General features: G+C 40.3%; 1 protein-coding gene across 1 annotated transcript; it reads left to right on the top strand.

Annotated features, from left to right (window-relative positions):
• Window positions 1-238: 238 nt before the first annotated feature.
• On the top strand, window positions 239-17,698 carry kitb (KIT proto-oncogene, receptor tyrosine kinase b; the record flags this gene model as incomplete). The annotated part of the gene is made up of 21 exons (XM_080029811.1): window positions 239-293; window positions 1,981-2,256; window positions 2,353-2,637; window positions 4,075-4,214; window positions 4,842-5,010; window positions 7,537-7,726; window positions 7,821-7,936; window positions 8,051-8,165; window positions 9,463-9,650; window positions 10,000-10,106; window positions 11,957-12,083; window positions 12,477-12,581; window positions 12,898-13,008; window positions 13,639-13,777; window positions 13,914-13,981; window positions 14,084-14,175; window positions 14,582-14,704; window positions 15,114-15,225; window positions 15,406-15,505; window positions 15,933-16,038; window positions 16,795-17,698. The coding sequence occupies 21 exons, from the start codon at window positions 239-241 to the stop codon at window positions 16,933-16,935; spliced, it is 2,865 nt and encodes a 954-aa protein (XP_079885937.1). The 3' UTR covers window positions 16,936-17,698.
• Between the last annotated feature and the right edge of the window lie 1,840 nt (window positions 17,699-19,538).

Raw genomic sequence — 19,538 nt, 5'->3', positions numbered from 1 at the left:
CCGGGAGGAGGAGAGGCGCTGCGCTGTGTCTTTAAGACCCAGTGAAATCCATCAGTCTGCAGGACCGCTCTCTGTGTGTATACGCTCATTGCTGCGCAGGGACTTGCTCTGTGTTGTTCCTTGGATGGGATCTCGTGTTTTTGTTTTTAGGTGTATTACTTTTTTTAAGCCCAGGATGCTTATTCCCGTCTTTGAAACACATGGAGTAGAGTAAAAGGCTGGCAAAAATCGCCTCATCATGAGATGTCACTGGGTCCTTTTTGCCTCGCATTTTTTTTGGCTGCCACTAACAGGTGAGAAAAACCCTATTCAACCTCACAAAATCATTGAAATATTGCTTGAATGCCTTAGCGTGTGTTGTGTCTGTGTTCCCAATATTGACTTTATCGTAACTTTTACCTCGCAATAGTGTCATACATTATTAGGCCTATAGCCTATTTTTACTTCCATCTAGTAGCCTAATTCCTAAAGTTCGTAGCCTATAATATGCCTTTAGTGAGGAGTTTAAGACATTATTAAATTGTGTGCGTTTTTCAACTGTGGCAGGCTGAACAATCTAGTTTTTCTCGCATTTAAGAGAGCCTGTGTCGTTTCATATGAAGTGCTGTTTTTTGTCACTATAGGCCAATGTGGTCTCTTTGGCCGAGACAAAATCGGCTAAGAACACAGTCCCAACATTGTCTCTGAAACGTGAATGAAGTTTAGATGAAGTTTTGTTTAGCAGCTAAATTCTACAGTCAGGACTCATTTGCATAACCACTGTGTTTCGAGGAACAAGGGGGTTGCGTTTGGGTTTCCTCTCCCAGCAGGCAACAGGTGTGTGTGTGTGTGTGTGTGTGTGTGTGTGTGTGTGTGTGTGTGTGTGTGTGTGTGTGTGTGTGTGTGTGTGTGTGTGTGTGTGTGTGTTTGTGTTTGTTTCGACTGCTGTTTGAGGACCATTAATAATATATCTCACCTTAATAAAGAGGATTAGGCTTTGAGCTTTAGCACGGCAGCAGTGGGAACAAAGAATATACAGACATCCATTAACGTAAGCTCACCCAGCAACAGCTTGACATCTTAGCACAGCTCTGACTGCTGTGATGATAGCTTTTGTTTAGTTATAGCCTACAACAGCCTCAGGTTTTGTGTGAAACCTTGTGCCTACTCAAATAACACAGCAGCAACTGCACAGTACAAAACCTTACAAACATGCACTGTGAAAAACACAGATATTGATATTTTACAGGGCGGCCCTTTTTGCATCCACATGCCTCTCTGTCTTGCTCTCTCTGCCCTGACATGCCTGAGGGCACAACAGTCACATGAAAATCTTGGTCTCGAAATGGAGCCTATCATGTGGGAATCTGCAAAGAAAACAATGAAGAGAGTGAGAGAGCAATGCAAACTTGAAGGGGGTTGGCTGGTAGGGCTGAGACTGACTCTTAAATGTTAGTTTACTTTACTTGCCTTAAGGTTATGGATTTAGGGGCCTTAATGCATGATTACTCAGCGGGTAGACGGCTCATAATTATTGATTGCTCAATTGAGCCATGGTGGTTTGATAGCACTCAGTCTTAAGGGGCTCTGTGCCAACCATAACAGCTTATTTAACCGTCACATGAGGGACTCTACCCTGTAGAGCTGAAATTATTCAATTAATCTGCAACTATCGTTTATGGTTTTCATTTAAAACATTTTTCAAAAATATTTTTGTTTAATCTTTTCAATTAACGATTTGCTGCTTTTCTTTGTCTTATGTGCTCATCAATATAAAAAAAGCAATTAGATTTCTTTGTCTTGTTTTTGTAAACAAAATAATCTGCAGTTGCATACTCTACTTTTTGCTCTTTTCAGTTCTTGCGTTGCTTCCTCCAGCACAGTAATTCATCAACATTAGTGTTACTGAAGCCTCCGTTTTTTATGCAAACTCAACCCTTCACAACATTCAAAAATAGCATCCAGGTCCGTCAACCATACTGTATTTCCTCTCTGTTCCAGTGTGGTGCGAGCTAGTCATCTCCCCCAGCGGGCCTCACATAGTAGTTCCCAAGAGGGGGAAGCTGGAGCTGCGTTGCCATGACAATGCCACGACGTCTGGCACCCCGTCCGGGTTGAGGTGGCAGAGGGAGAGGGCTCGCAGGCTAGAGGGAGAGGTGGAGGAGGGCGGGGTGGCTTACGTCAAGGTGTCTGCAGCGCAGGCCTACCACATGGGTCGTTACGTGTGTGTCAACAACAGCACGCTGGAACACAGCTCCATCTATGTGTATGTGAAAGGTGGGTGTCTGAGGTGGGGGGCAGGCATGTGATTGCCATTATGCATTCAATAACATCTTTTAATCCAAATCTCCCTCTGTTTTTTCCTCTCCTCAGACTCCCAGAATGCCTTTCAGCGCACCATGGTGAACGTCATCCTGGTGCGTGAAGGTGAGAACTGCACCATCCCCTGTCTGGTGACCGACCCCGAGGTCACACTCCTGGCTTTAGAGACCTGCGATGGACGACCTTTGCCCTCTGCTTTGAGTTACCGAAGCAACCTCCAACGTGGCGTCATCATCGGCAATGCCAGAAAAGAATATGAGGGCTGTTACATTTGTGTGGGACAGCTTGGTGGAGTCAAAGTGATGTCCAGCCAGTACACTGTGGATGTACGACTTGGTAAGTTAGGGATATGGAGATATGTTAGACAAGGGCCATTTGTAATAGCCTACTCTTTATTGTGATCAATCAATCAATCATCTTTACAGGCTCTTTATGTCCCATAGCTTTACTACCTTTGTTATTTGGGTTTTAATTAAGCTAAAAGGGTAAAAAGAGCAAATGCAAATACAAGTTACTATGTACAGATTACTTTTGATAGGAAAATCACATGCAAAAATTGTGTAAAAAAGGCGATGACTCTGCAGCCATGCTAATGGCGCTGTCTATATACTTATGCATGGTGATGCTTTGTGCCAAAATGCCAATCTCTGCATGCTAAAATGCTCAGATTGATAATGTTAATTTACTGATGCGAGACAGATATAATGTTTACGATCAACACCATCTGATTTTAGTACACTAGCATGCCAACTGGTTGGTCATAAACAAAAAGCATTGAAATTAAGTCAGCCAGATTTATTAACCGGGGGGCCGCTAATGTCTTTACAAAACTTCTTGGCAATCCATCAAATAGTCTCTCTGGCTCTGAACCACAGTGGTGGACCGACCGACTGATAGACCAACACTGCCATTCCTATGGCTACAAATCTACATAAGAGACCATAATGCATCCACATTGCAGATGTGTTTCAGCGGTTTAGCTCTTTGTTTTTTCTATGAGTCGCTGGAAGATGATCATGTTTCTATTCGTCCCGGCACTGCATCAGCACTTTCAGTCTGGTCTGCATTGTTGCTAAGACCGAACAGGGACAGGCTGGGAGGAGCTGGGGTGTTTTTGACTGATGGAGAGAGTGAGAAGAAAGAGATGTGAGGGAGGGAGGAGGAGACGGATTAGAGTGCCACACTGAACAAAGCTTTTGTAACGGTGCATGAAGGCCATGGTTGGGGTAAATAGAATTAACACAGTCTTGGTCAAATATGGACTCTGAAGTGATGTCATTCAGCAGACATATAATGTCAGGAATTAAAGATCCTGTTCATACTTTGGCAAGCGTCTGCTAAGCAAATAGTGCATATTGTTGTGTATGAGTGTGTGATTCCCAACTAAAGAAATTCCATGCAACTGGACAAACAGGAGTCACACACCTTCATGGGTCTTTTATGATAGCATAGAGAGTAGGCAGATAGAAGGAGTTTTATTTTGATAAAATATCTCAGTTGCTGACATGATTATATACTCGTGCTTTCGAAATTTAGCCCACACTCAAATCCAGACTGATCTACAATGTTGTATATCCCACAATAGAATAATTTCAGACTCGTAAATAACATGCAACCAATAGGGAGAAGTGCCTAAGGCCATGACCCAACTGACCTTGTGACTCTTATTTAAGAATAAATGCCACAGGATTAAATATATAAAGAGCAAGATACAGGAGTTTTTATGTTAGTTTGCTTGAGCTAATCAATCCTATTGGTTATCTCTTGATCCAGTGCCAGAGGTTCCACCGGTGGTCACACTGTCCCAGAAAGAGACCGTCATTCTGAGGAAAGGAGAGCAGTTTGAGATCACCTGCAGCTCCACCAACGTCAACCCGGACATTAGTGTCAAGTGGGATTTCCCTTCAACAGCGGTGAGATCGATGTCTGCGTGACTGACTGTCAGGATGTGTAATTTTCTGTCCCTTTATTTGGCTTATTTAAAAACCAAATTCACCTTTACCATTTAGACACATACATTCTAGTTACACATTAAGTTAAACTGTTTTTAAAAAATGGGATGTTTTCACCTTTATTTGATAGTTCAGAGCAGAGTGGGAATGGGAGGGGGGACAGACAGAGAGAGAGAGAGATAGAGAGAGAGGGGGACCGATATGCAACAAAGGTTGCTGGCTGAATTAGAACTAGCGATATTGCGATGCAATGATACGCGTGGTAACCACTACCATGTTGCTCCAAATAAAACAGTTTATAGGAGAAATTCTCATATTTCTGACAGTGCAGACAAGGCTTTGATATAACATTCAAATGAATACATAATACATAAAACCCTGTGATATCTTTAAAAACTTAACTAGTTTGGTTGCTGGCACGATTATTTAAGAACAAGTCTGGCTACAGCCCTGGATTTTATGAACGTTAGGTTGAAATTGCAACTTGATCTGCTTGAACAACTGAACTCTCTGAAACATGATACCTTAAAAACAGTTACACCTGTTCACAGTAGTAAACAGCTCACGTTTGCCCCTGATGCCCTGCAGCATCCTGTTGTATCACAAACCTCACACATCCTGTCCGGTTCCCGGGGCTATGAACGTACCAGCTCGCTCTTGATCACCGCTGTCAGCCAATCGGACTCGGGCACTTACCGCTGCTACGCCCTCAACGAGAGAGGAGCCAGTGCCACAGGGCTGAAGCTGGACGTACGCGGTGAGTGTTGCAATTGGTTTAACTGTTTTTTCCGCAACGCGTACAGTATGTGCTCATCATTTATTTATTTATTTATTATTCTTTCGGACAATTCCACACAATACACAATTATCTCTTTCACATCATACATCATACTTTGTGTTGTCCAAAGGGTGACGGAAGAAGCCAAAGGCTTATCAGGTCCCGCCCCCATTTTCATCAGATTCAGATTCAGATACACAGATACACATTTACTGTTACAGAAAAATAAAAAAATAAAAAACACAATTTTGTTGTTGTTTTTTGTTTTGTTTTTGTTTTTGATGATTTTGCTATTTTTTTTTGTTAAGCAGCTGCAGTCCAATACACAGTCAATTTCCATTCTCATTATTCATTGACACATCTGCAAAAGTATTCAAACCCATACAAGTCTGTCTGCTTACCTCTATTATTCGTTACAATAATGTTATGATAGTGACATTCACCTTGTGCTCAGCTTATTAGTAAGCCCAATGTGTTCAGCTTTCAGTCTGTAATTTTCCATAATTTTTTAGACATAATTTTTTTTGAAATTGCGCAAACTGCAACTCCCTGTGACATCTTCATCAAGTTCGTTCCATAATTTAATACCCTTTACAGAAATCGAAAATGATTTAAGTGTGGTCCGTATATTTTTCTCAGTGAATTTTCTTTTTCTTCTTAAATCATGCAAAACTCCTCTTTCTTCAAACATTACTTGTAAACTGAGAGGAAGGCTTTTTTTTAAGCCTTGTACATCATTTGTACGGTGTGGTAATTTACCACGTCACGTAATTTGAGAATTCTACCTTCAATAAAGAAGTTATTAGTGTTGCTTGGTATATAATTCTTATTGCCTTTTTTTGAAGAATCTCCAAGGGGTGCAATTTACCTTTGTAAGTGTTTCCCCACACCTCGGCACAGTAATGCAGATGTAGGGAAACTAAACTCCAGTATAATACAAGTAAGGCCTTTTGATTGAAAAAATGTTGTGATTTCCGAAGTATTGAAATACTCCTGGCTATTTTGCCCCTAAGATGGCTAACTTGTGGTTTCCAACTTAACTTATCATCAATTATTACCCCTAGGACTTTGTGTTGCTTGACCCTTTCAATATCTATCCCATTTACCTGGATTTTCACGGAAATATCTGCTGCTCTCCTACCAAACATCATAAATTTAGTTTTTTCTAAATTTAGTGATAACTTATTTCGGTTTAACCACCCATGTAACTTAGTCAATTCAATGTTTACAATCTCAACCATATTATTCAGATCTTTCCCTGAATAGAAGATGTTCGTGTCGTCAGCAAATAAAATTAACTTTAAGACCTTCGAAACTTTACATATATCATTTATGTAAAGCAGGAATAATTTCGGCCCCAAAATTGACCTCTGAGGGACCCCACAAACAATATCTAAGCATGTCGATGTGATCTCCCCTAATTTCACATATTGTTTCCTGTCATGTAGATAACTTCTGACCCAGTCCCGTGCTATACCTCTAATGCCATAATTCTCAAGCTTATTGAGAAGGATGTCGTGATTTATAGTGTCGAAAGCTTTTTTGAGGTCTATAAAAATACAGTACAATTTGTGATCTATAGCATTACTAATAATTTCTACCGATTCAGCCAAGGCCAGCGCAGTGGAATGATTCTTTCTAAAGCCAAATTGACTGTTATAAAGAATTTGATGTTTATTAATGAAATCATCTAGTCTATTGTTAAATAACTTTTCCAGAATTTTTGAAAATTGTGGTAAAATTGAGACTGGTCTATAATTTGTAAATGAATGTTCATCACCATTCTTATGTAATGGTATAACCTTAGCTACTTTCATGCTACAAGGAAAAATTCCTGTTTGAAAAGATAAGTTACAAATAGCCTGTCAGTGCCACAGACAACACAGAGTCACGTAACAACACCACAACTGGATCTGACATCAACATTGACATTGGGCTCCTCTAAAACACCTCCACCACTACACCTCCTTTACAACATTCACAGGAAATGTGTTCACTGTTGGTTTTAAAAGAAAATAACGCTAAACTTCTCAGCAATTGTGTTTCCTCATAATATGCAAATTAGTAGATACTGTAGATGCCTCTGGGAAACTGCTATGCAAATTGTTTCATTATGTACCAGCAAAGAGGTCTTAAAGCTAGTTTAGACTTGTTAGACCACAACAAAGGTGTGACAAAGAGAAGAACACCCATATAGATTTGCTGTATTTGCCCAAATGATCTGTTCCATACATGTCCGTGGCTTTTATCCTTTTTATTCAACCCACAGTTCAAACATAAATGACCATAACTGTCTGCTTCTGTGATTTTGGCCTATTTGTTGCACCTTTGAGACCCAACAGTCAGGTTAAAGAAGAATTATTTAAACAAAATTAATGAGCCAGAATAGCATCTACAGCATGTTCCTCTGCTTATCTGGAACACTTTTGTACTAAGACGGACTACAGTGTGAAGTACAGGTGGACTTTTTTCTTCAACAGTGTTTACTTCTGTATTCACCTCCAGAGCAGGGCTTCATTACCATGTTGGGAAGCCCAGGTCCAGTCCAGGCTGACGTAAAAGAGGGGGAGAGCCTGAGTCTCAGAGTAGAGTTCCATGCCTACCCTGCTCCCAGCTCTCTGTCCTGGTCCTACAACGACAAACAGCTCCTCAACACCACAGAGCACGTCATCACTATCCACCGCCGCAAATACAGGTTACAGCAGGGGTTTTATAGCATGCCAAATGTTCTGTATATCAACTCCAATGTACACACTCACAGAATTTGAACCGTCTGTCTGCTTTACCAGATACGTCAGCGAGCTCAGACTCGTCAGGGTCCATGGCTCGGAGGGCGGGATCTATAAGTTCTCGGTCAGCCATGGGGACGCATCTGTCAATTATTCATTCCACGTGTACGTCAACAGTAAGTCCTTTATATGAACACTTTTATAACTTGGTAATCTATCTCTATATTGTATGTTGTTTATATTTATGTTAAATCTGTATGTATGTTCTGCCCACCTTCTCTTCTAAAAAGGTAAGCCGGTTATCATTGCCCAGGAAGGGCCAGTTGATGGACAGGTGCGATGCATTGCTGCAGGTTACCCGGTTCCTAAAATCAGCTGGTACTTCTGTGAGCTGCCCCACACAAGGTACACCTAAAATATATGGCTCTACTTCCATTGTTCTTCCAAGTGTTGTGTTTATTTTACTCTATTAGTTCATCAGAAAAAGACTGGACAGAAGATGACACACACACTGTGTTAACAGGATTTTGATGTTGCTGTTCCAGCAGCAGCCTTTTTTTCAGTATCTAGGTCAACTTTGTAATATAAACAAGAATATATAGAAATGAGACATTATCCTTTATTTACATATCAAAATACTGTATAAATAAAAGATCTATGGCTTGAAGGCTTGCATGAAGATTAATAGTCTACTACCGTAAGTGAACACCAATGTGACCTCAGTTTTACTCACCATAATCTCAAACATGACTCATCGACTGTTGTGTGTGGCAGTTCCTCTGAGAGCTGAAGTCGATTAATGGAGCTGAAAAAAAAGTTGGTTAACAGGTTTCTGTAATCTCATGGTCTGAAGAAAAATAAACCAACTGCTTTTTGACGGTTGGTCAAAACAGCGTGGGCATTTCAAGACAATTTGAATCCTGTTTTTTCCAAGAAAACTTGAATTATTCAAATATTTTCCTTAAATAAATGTAATCCCAACACTAAAGTGCCAAAATACTCTGTTACAATTAGATGTACACAAGGATAAGCGTCCAAATAAACTTATGGAACCAAAAGTAAAATTAATTATGCAGATTGTCTCCATTCAGACTACTGTATGTTACTGGATTATAATTATTGATGCCTTATTTATTACTTTAATATTGCAACTGGTAAAGGTTCATTTTCATTACATATTATACTGCTGGTTAGCTTGTGATTTCCCCCCCAGGGATCAATAAAGTATTTGATCCAATACATGTATTATTAATGTATAACCACGAAGTAACGAATAGTAATTAAAAAAAAAAGCTGTGCAAAAACAGTTAAATAATTGCATCCTAAATGATGTAGGATCAAGGTTAAAACATTTTAAACAGCAGAAAAAAATAGTAGACATGAGTACAAGTACTTTAAAGTTGTACTTCAGTAGAATATGATAAATGCACTGTCCAGCACTAGCAATAAGACTGGTTACCCTAGTGTCTAGAGACAGAATGACAGGATTGCAAAGACATTTGTATCAGAAGATTCGAGTTACGTTGTTAAAAAAAAATCCTCAACCAGATTGAGTGACGCCAGAATTTTGGGCAGACAATAACTTTGACATTTGATGAAAACAGAAGTGCCAGAGATAACAAAGGCAGAGAACACAAAGCTATGAACGCATTGTGCTGGAGGCCTGTAATGAGAACAAAAAACTTTGTAACCCCTTCAACAGGTGTTCACACCTGCCCAACGCCACCCACTGGGAAACCCCAGAGGTTGCCACGGTGACAGGGTCTACCTTTGGTAGGAGTGAGGTGGAGAGCCGACTGAACGTGAGCAAGGAGCACGCTCACTATCACACCCTGGAGTGTGTGGCCAGTACGGAGGGGGAAGAGGCCTACACATTGTTCTCCATCAGCGGTAATACACAACGATACCTCACATGAAACTATCCACAAAGACGTTGTATCAGCACACACTTGCAGTACACGTATACAAACACACAGAGACACAATAACACATTGAACCAAGTGTCTGTGAGGCCAGGTGTGTGTTAACTGGTTGCGGATCAAATGAGATTAGTGAATGCTGACTTTGCAGGTCTGGGATTATATCGTATAGACTCACTAATCCTTGTTGCACAAACAAACAAGACCGCTCCAGCTGTCTAAAGGAAAAGGGTGTTTAACCCCCTGGCCAAATGTTGTTTGTGCTTCAACGCTCCACATAGATTCTATTTTACTTTGTTTTGTTGTTTTTTCCCCCTCAGAGCGCATCGTCCCCCATAAACTCTTCACCCCTCTTCTAACCGGCATGGTGGCTACCGGCGTCTGTCTCAGCCTCATTCTGGTAGTGCTGCTCTATAAATACATGCAGGTGAGATGGGAAATAAATCAGACGTTGCAATGTCATTACTGCAATAAAAAACATATAATTTAATCTGAGTGAAAGGAGGGCCATAAACCTCTCATGAATCCCATAAATCTATGGCCATCAAAGCCATGAATTAGTTTCTTAATTCTTAGACGTCAATGTTAAACAGAGTTCCTTGACCACAAATAAAGACATGGCTGCGACAGTTTCTGGCAAAAGGCTCACTCTTATTTACTAATGATGACTCATACCTCCATCCCAATAAAAAAATAAATAAATAAAATGTTTTCTTTAGGTGGAAGTCCAGACCTACTATCGGACGGACCTGTTCATTCGCTGTCCAAGAAAATGTCAAATAAAATTCAGACAATTAATTAATACTAAAGAATATACCATTACCATGCATTGCTTCTAATTGTATTATTAGGTGGGCAGGACAGCCTGCCTCCAAGTTACCCACCCGCTTATAGTGGTCACTGGTCAGCAGTGAAAATGGGGCTGCCCTCAGTTGCCCATGCACTGTGTATAGACTATAGCCTATTTCAGTCTTGTCTCCAGTGTCTCCAAATTATTTGTTAACACAAAATTCCTCAGATTTAGCCTCTTAATTGTCCTCTCAAAGTGCACCAGATTCATGCATTTCACTTTAAAAAGGTAAAAAAAATATCCCGGGGGGGCATACCCCCGGACCACTAGCCTAGCAGGGTCGTGACCTCTGCTGGCTACTATTTTCACCCAGCTGGACATTGGAGCCAATAGTGGAAAGACTATATATCTATATAGTGTGTATAGTATATAGCTCTGGACTACCACCATCCAGGTTTCTCTTCTATCAGCTCAGGCTGCCTACAGTTAATACTGCGATAAAAAAAAGATACATTATGTTGTATATTATATGTTATTCATAAACATTTTGGAAAAAAAACATTCAAGAATCAAATCTCCCACACAGCAACACTAAAAGTGTATTTGCATGAATGATGTCTTCCATTTATGCTGATTTCTTTTGGTTCGACGACTATGAAAAACTTGAGTTGTGTTTTAAAAAGGGAACCTTTTATGTTGCAACCTTTCTCTGTAAAGCCTGGGAGAGAAGAAGAAGTATGTTGTTCAGAGACCCAGCTGTACAATATTCTGTATTTTGATTGTAATGTAGTATGTGATGGTGTCCTATAAACCCATGAGGGTTGGGCACTTTGAGTGCAGGACACAAAAACCAAAATAAAAATGAATGAATGAATTTGCATATTGTGTTCTACACAATTCACAGTAAATGTGCCAAAAAGCAGACGCAGACATCTTACAAGGGCAAAAAATCTCTGCTCGCGCGCTCTGCGTGCGCTCGCATCTTCGGTCTCTCTGCCCAGTATGCCCAACTAAAATTTCTACAGGCCCACCCTAATCTAACTGTCTAAAACCGGGCCTGGTCCTGAATAATGATTAAAGTTAAAAGCATCTCGGAGATCAGACTATTTATTTATTTGATGCATACTGTTCAGCAGATGAGTGGAACTATGTCCTTTTAATCATTATGAATGTGTCCTAATGAATTTGAATTGAATCAATCAGCCATGCAGAGGGCAGACATGCTGTAGTTAAAGGCTTTTTTGTACATTACTGTTACCCCCACCTCATGCTGCTCCTATTGCACTTGGATGAGTCAGGCTCCTTGAGAGCTAGTTTGGTGAATTTGCAATGGGATCATCAGCAGATTCTAGACACAGGCCGACAACTAAAGTGCATCGAGTCTCAAATTGAATAGAAGAGCAATGAGAGCGTGCGACAGCTGTACAACCATGACGTCACATCGCTTTCTCTGTGTAAATCCCTCTTTTCTCTCCAAACCCGAACAGAAACCAAAGTTCCAGATCCAGTGGAAGGTCATTGAGAGCATCCATGGCAACAACTACATATATATTGACCCCACCCAGCTGCCGTACGACTCTAAATGGGAGTTCTCTCGACAGAAGCTACGTTTCGGTATGACAGTGCCCATGTTATATGCTGTATTTTTGTACATTTGTGGGACAGCACATCTGCAGGCATGCTAGCCAATGTGATTATAATTGGGTTTTGTCCACTCAAAAAACATTTGAAATCAGGGGGCGCCCTTAGCTCAGTTGGTAGGGCGTCCCCCCCATGGGCCTCAGCCAGCAGCGGACCCAGGTTCGATTCCAGCCCGCGGTCGTTCTCTGCATGTCACTCCCCTCTCTGCCCCATTTCAACTCTGTCTCTACACTATCAATAAAGCATAAAAATGCCAAAAAAAAATATCTTAAAAAAAAAACAAAAAAAACATTTGAAATCTAAATGCTAATTGTACAATCCTAAAGTTTTTTTTTTCTGTGCATGTGTGTGTGTGTTTACCCACAGGTAAAACCCTGGGCTCCGGGGCTTTTGGGAAGGTAGTGAGGGCCACAGCATATGGACTCTGTTCAGCAGATACTGTCACAACCGTCGCTGTTAAGATGCTCAAACGTAAGCGTGTCTGTTTTTATCACTTTTTCTGCATGTGTGTCCAAAACCACTACATGTTCCCTCATAACTTATTGCTCACTGTAAATAAGGTAAGACCATAAGACACAAAATTTAAAATTAAATAGGAATATTCCATACTCAATATTGGACACTGTATTATATGGTGGAAAGCGAATATTTTGCACTCTACAGTAAATAGGACTTGGTTTGGGACACAGCCTGCCTCAGGGCCTCTGTGTGTAGTTAAATGTGATACTGCATGAGTACTACTGTACTGGTGTCATAGTTTATGAATGTCCCAATGATGTCATCCCAGCTAACGCTCATTCCACGGAGAAGGAGGCGCTGATGTCAGAGCTGAAAGTTCTCAGTTACCTCGGAAACCATGTGAACATTGTTAACCTGCTGGGGGCTTGCACTGTCGGAGGTGAGAGGAACTTATTTCAGTCTTTAGGAAATGTACACATTAAAGATTTCAGCTAAATTCAGCCTGGATGTTATTGGGTCTGGACACAGTAACCCTCTTGCATTTGCACGTATTTATTGACTTGATTTTGTTTTATGGTGACATGTATTGTATGGAGAGGTCTTGTAGAAAGTGCACACATATGTTGGATGCTAATATCATGCTCGTCAATAAGGGCCTCTTATTTAAAAAATCAGATATTGGACAGTCAGTGCGTGATGCAGTTTGCTGGTCACAAATTTACTGCTCAGTCGATTAATAAAATCTACATGTCAAGCTCGAGACATTGATTGTAATGCAGCATTTAGATTAGGATTCCACCCAGGTATGCATGGGTGAGCTATTAGGAAAACACTGAACACTTTAGATTTTCGTGTCTATGTTGGGCATGAAAAAGTCTGATTTCAGGATATTGACCAAAACATTGACGTAAGCTTTAAAGGACACATATTGCTCAAACATGTCTAAATGAACACATGTCCTGCCTGGCAGAAGTCTGCTTCATTGTTATATGCTGTTGTGTGTGTGTGTTTAATTTTTTATAAATCAACGAGTGTGCGTGGTTTGTTTTTTGTCTCACAATCCTGCCAGGCCCAATTTTGGTGATCACAGAGTACTGTTGCTATGGTGACCTCCTCAACTTCCTGCGCAGAAAAAGAGAATCTTTCCTAAATTCCCAAGTCGGTGATGGTTACTATCGCAACGTCTCCAACCAAACAGAGCCCACAAGGTGTGTGTGTGTGTGTTTCAATTGGGATCGCAATTGCAAAATGGTTAAAATGAGAACATTTAATACTATAATGTGCGTGTGTGTGTGTGTGTGTGTGTGTGTGTGTGTGTGTGTGTGTGTGTGTGTGACGGTGCAGCAGAGAGGTGACTGGTTCAGGATATATGCCCATGCGTCCTTCTGAGAAAGAAAGGTCATCCCAGTCAGGTACAAATGGACCTCATTCATATCTGACAATACATTCCAAAAATACACAATGCAGTAAAGTCTGTAGTCATCCACTAAAGCTAATATGTCGTCTCTCTCTAGATGACATAGACGATCTGTCTCTAGACGAAGAAGACCTCATCAGCTTCTCCTACCAGGTGGCCAAAGGAATGGACTACATCACCTCCAAGAATGTAAGGTTTTTACAGGCTGTGTGCATATTTAGTGGCTACATAACAGAGCTAATAGTGCCTTGACCGCATTTACATAAGACCCTATGGTGCACACAGATGGGAACAGCTATAGTACCGCACTATCTTAAATGAGCTCCATCATAGATTTGAATTTGTTTTCCTTGTGCAGTTTCTCTCTTTAAGCAGTTTACATTATCTTGTGTAAAGCACGGTCAATTTGCCTGTTGTATCTGTAAGTTTAACTCGCCTCGCTTCATTTTAATGCATGTGCTTTGTGCCAGTGATTCACTGCAGAGTTCAGGTACAATGTCAGTACTCATTTCCATGTTTGTCCTTGCTTGCACGCTTGTGTGTGTGTGTGTGTGTGTGTGTGTGTGTGTGTGTGTGTGTGTGTGTGTGTGTGTAGTGTATCCACAGGGATCTGGCAGCCAGAAACATTTTGCTGACTCACGGCCGGGTTGCGAAGATCTGTGACTTTGGGCTGGCACGAGACATCACTACTGACGCCAGCTATGTGCTTCGGGGCAATGTGAGTGTTTCCATCTTTCCTTCCTTCTCTCTTTTTACCATTCTCCTCACTGTACCTGAACTGTTCACCATCACAAAATATACTGTACATAGACTATTTCGATTCAAACAATGTAAGTATTGTAGCCTACTGTAATTATCAATTTACAATAAACCATTTGGTACATAAAATAGGAAAGTAGCGGAAAAAAATGCCCATTTCCAAAAGCATATGTTATAAACTTTCTCTCAAATAAATATTTAGTAATACATAATTATGAAAGATTTGAATTTGCCCGCTCACTGTCTGCGCTGTCAAAAAGCAGTACTCTCCAACACTCTAAATCAGTCTTTTAATGTTTGTTTCAATGAATGAAAACAAAGGATGACAGTCCATACTGCTGTTGTAACCGTGGCTCTCACTCCTTCAGGCTCGTCTGCCAGTCAAATGGATGTCTCCCGAGAGTCTTTTCGACTGCGTTTACACTTTTGAGAGTGACGTCTGGTCCTATGGCATACTGCTCTGGGAGATCTTCTCTCTGGGTAACATTTCCAGTTTGACCTATGTTGTTGCATCTTTTTGATAATATGCTGAGGCAGTGTTTCTATCCATCCAAGCTGACTGGGGCCTTTGATGCTCCCCACCAGCATTTTTGTCGAAATAAGACAAAACTTAAACTTACTGAAAGTGTGTGAATACTGTACGTCTGTGCCCACCCCCAGGTAACAGCCCGTACCCTGGGATGCAGGTGGGCTCAGAGTTTTATAGGATGATTCAAGATGGCCACAGGATGAGCAGGCCGGAGTTTGCTCCAATCGATATGTAAGTGTGTGTCTGTCTGTGAGAGTGAGTGTTCTTATTCAAGGATCCTAAAACCAAGGCTGCAGCTGTTGATTATCTTTCTATTATCACGTCATCTATAAAATGTTCATCCCAATTGTCCAGAGTGCAATATGACATCATCTGATCCAAAATCCAATGCACTTTTGCAACAACAAAAAAAGAAAGAAAAAATACTTCTTAACAAAAGATTGATACATGGAATCTTTATAGATTCTACAAAATGTACTTGCAGCCAGACAAAACAGACACTGCGGTACAATATGGTTGATGCAATGAAACAGAAGCAATGGGTGGGACTTATTGGTTCATATAGATATAAAGTCACTAGCTGTATGTTTTTATCTGTACTCAGTGGATGCCATCATATTACCCCATCTTGAAACTAAAGCCAGTCTCATCTACGCAGGTATGACATGATGTTGTCTTGCTGGAGCCATGATCCTTTGAAAAGGCCTTCCTTCAGGAAGCTGGTGGAGAGGACTGAGCTGCTGCTGTCAGAAAATACCAAGAATGTAAGTAGATGGAACCAAGACATTATTTCTTATCGTTAATCCTATTCTTATTTATATTTTTTTATATTTTTTTTTATATGACAGTGCAGATACAAAGAGGAAGTAATATTGAACCATGAGCCGATGTTGAAGTTATGTGATACGCTTTTGAGGCCACTGTGACGCACCAACTCTATTATTATCTATTATTTTTTTCAATATTTTATCAATTTAGTTTTTTATTCTTACCTGATTAAAGGGGAACTCTGCTGATTTCAAGATTCAAGATTTTACACACAAAGTTCAATTCATAATCATCTGGTTATCCCAACCACTGCTGGCATAGACTAAAAGTAAATATATCTCAGCCTCTCCTGCATTGATGTTTATAAATTCTGTTTCATTTTAGAAGTCTCCCAACTTTATTGAAGTGCCAAACTTAATCGCTTGAGTAGCCTTTAATAAACACCCTACTCATAAGTACAGCCACAGCCCTGGATAAAATATGAAAACTCTTCTAAATACATTTGGGAACAATTAATTTGTTAATACAAGTAAGTTAGGGACGTCCCAGTGGGTTAAAGGTTTAAGAAGCTGCCCATATAAATAATTTGTGTCATCTACTTTCACTACCTTATAAAAGCGATTAAACAAAAGAAGTAGGATACCAGAAAGTCTCACTGAATTCCTCTGTAAACAGCCAGACTATTTAGTGTCTGTTAAAAAGGCATTTAAAAAAAATCCATAAACCACCAATGTGTTTTTGTTGTTCCTCAGGAGTATCTGACGCTTAGCCACCCGGGTCATCCAGAGCAGCAGAGGGCGCCATCACGGAGACTGAGCTCGGTCTGCAGCACAACAGCCCCCACCCAGCCTCTACTGCTTAGCACGGCTGATGTCTTCCTGGACTATGTCTGACACACACACACGCACGCACACACACACACACACGCACACACTGCTATGAAATATACAAACCTTGAACCTCCCTGATCATTCTCACCTTTTGCAGCACAAAAGTAAAAAGAGCCAAAACACATTCTGTAAACTATACTGACAACACACTCTCTCAACGCTGGCCTTCTTGCACAACACACACATACAAAAACACACAATCTATATTTGACCCTGCACTGGGTTCTCAGTATTGGCCTTTATCTATTCTCCCCATCTGCGTATTGATCTGTGCAGTAGGTATTTCAGGTGCACATCTATGTTAAGCAGACTCCAGCACATCACGCGTCAGCATCGGGAGGAGTTTTGGCTCACATTCAGCCCTTAGATTAGACCTTGAGATGCTTTGAGGGAAAAACAGAATCTACAAATACAAAAGGTATCTGACTTCTGACTGATTGAATAGAAAAGCAGAGGTTTTTCAGCAGTTTTCTGTTTGATATTTCTGTTTTTATCGGAATATTTAGACATGATTTAAAACACAATTTCCAAAATACCACATAGATATCCTTTTAGAGAGTTAAATGAAAATATGAATATCTCTCTAATGTCTGTGTCTTATAGCCAATATCTGTAGCTAAGCTGAGCATGAAAACCGGGGCGAAACAGCTGGATTGCCTCTGCCCAGCCGTGACAGAATCAGCCTTATCAGAACCTCTAAAGTTCACCAATTAAAATGTTATATCTCATTAGTTTAATCCTTTTCAAATAATGACAGATTGTTGCTTTAATGGGGAGTTGTGTGTGGTAGGCTACTATGTCTTGCCTCTTTGTGATACAAATATTGTGTCAGTGTGTTGGATAGTTTCAGAGAGACTGGAATTTGGGGTTGGAAAAGCTTTGCTTAATTTTTTCCTTAAAATTAGAGAAAATCGGGCGCTCCGGTGGCGTAGTGGATAGAGCGCGTACCATATTGGCTCCGGCCTTTGTTGCAGTGGTCACGGGTTCGAATCCGACCCGTGGACCTTTGCTGCAGGTCATCCCCCCTCTCTCTCTGTCTCCCCATCTCAACTCTGTACTAGCTAATAAAGCTTGAAAATACCAAAAAATAATCTTAAAAAATTAAATAAGAGTACATTCATTGTGTTAGTTTTCTAAGCAACACAACATTTGTCAGGACAGTAGCTTACTCCCAAGAATGAAACTCAACTCAACATAAAACCACAACATGGCGCTCTTATACTGTACAGATTAAAGAAACAATATGTGTTAATTAGTGATATTAAGAGGTGTTGGGAGGCATATTGTGTTACCTTTAGAGATAGCCAGGCTAGTTTCAATCTGCATGCTAAGCTAATTCAAACTACTCGCAGGCTGTAGATTAATATTTAATTGACATACAGAGTGATATTTTTTTTTCATTCAACTCATAGCAAAAAAGTACATTTCCCAAAATGTCAAACTATTCTTCAACCTTATTTACTGAATCACTGGTTTAACAAATAGCCTACTGAGTGGTTTTAATCTGCCTTGAAAGTAGAAATCTTCTTATAAGATGCTTGAAGTCTCTTTAACACCTATAACCAAGGAGCCATAGCCATGTGGCATGCAAGCGATAACTTCCAACAAAAGATAAAGCCATACGTTACAGGAACACTCATTTCCACCTTGCGACTTATTAAAGACTGGCTGGTGTACTGCTGTATGTATTTTAGGGTTAGCTTTAGTTTTAGTCTCTTTAGCAAAGCCGCTGTGGCAAGGCCTTTAGGACCAATTGTGTGCTCTTTTTATTTGATTCATGTCGAACGTGTATGCAATGTAAATATGAGTAGAGATGTGCCTTTAGATTTGTTTTTGTTTTTTCAAAATACTGAGTGCATTTGGTTGTGACTGTTATTGCTGAGAAGGCAGCCAGAAGAGAGCTTCTGAATGTTGGTTTTGAGGATCATACAGTTTTGATACAGTTGGTTGACTTGTAATAATAAAGAAAGTACCTGTGATGGACGAAAACCAGCTGGGAAGCATCTGTTTCATTTGTCATTTTGTTATTTCTGTGAAACACAACTGAGAGTATACAGCAATGCTATATGCACTGTGACCCACTTTAGCTAAATGCTTATATCAGCATGCTTTGCTTTTTTTTACAGGGACATCACATATTTTCAAAACAATTGCACCAGAGTTAGCTAGTTAATATGCGTCTGTAGTCCACATGCTGATGTTAAGCAGCTTTATGTTTAAAATATTCAACATCTTTGTATAGCATGTTAGCATTCTAACATTTATTTAGCAAGTAGGCTACAGCCGAGGCAGATGGGAATGTATTTAGTTTGTCAGGTCTTTGTTTTGTACCAATTGACACTTTGACCTTATGATGTCACAAGATGAAAAGTCAGGGGAACAACACTAAAGTCATTGGATGATGGTCTGCATAAAGCTCAATGGTGACTGTGTTTCTTGTTATTAACCTAGGCATTTTACGTAAATTCTGTAAATACAAATTTTAGGATTAAACATCTGGGGACCATGAATGTCTGTAGCAAAACTCACAACAATCCATCCAGTAGCTGCCAGACCTTTTCACAAATGAAGAAAAGGTAGTGGTTCTAGACAAAAGTTTTTAAGCT

Source organism: Ammodytes marinus (assembly GCF_949987685.1).
Source record: "Ammodytes marinus genome assembly, chromosome: 6".
NCBI lineage: Eukaryota > Metazoa > Chordata > Actinopteri > Uranoscopiformes > Ammodytidae > Ammodytes > Ammodytes marinus.
Note: the sequence above shows the minus strand (reverse complement) of the source record. Positions and strands in the feature narration are given on the sequence as shown.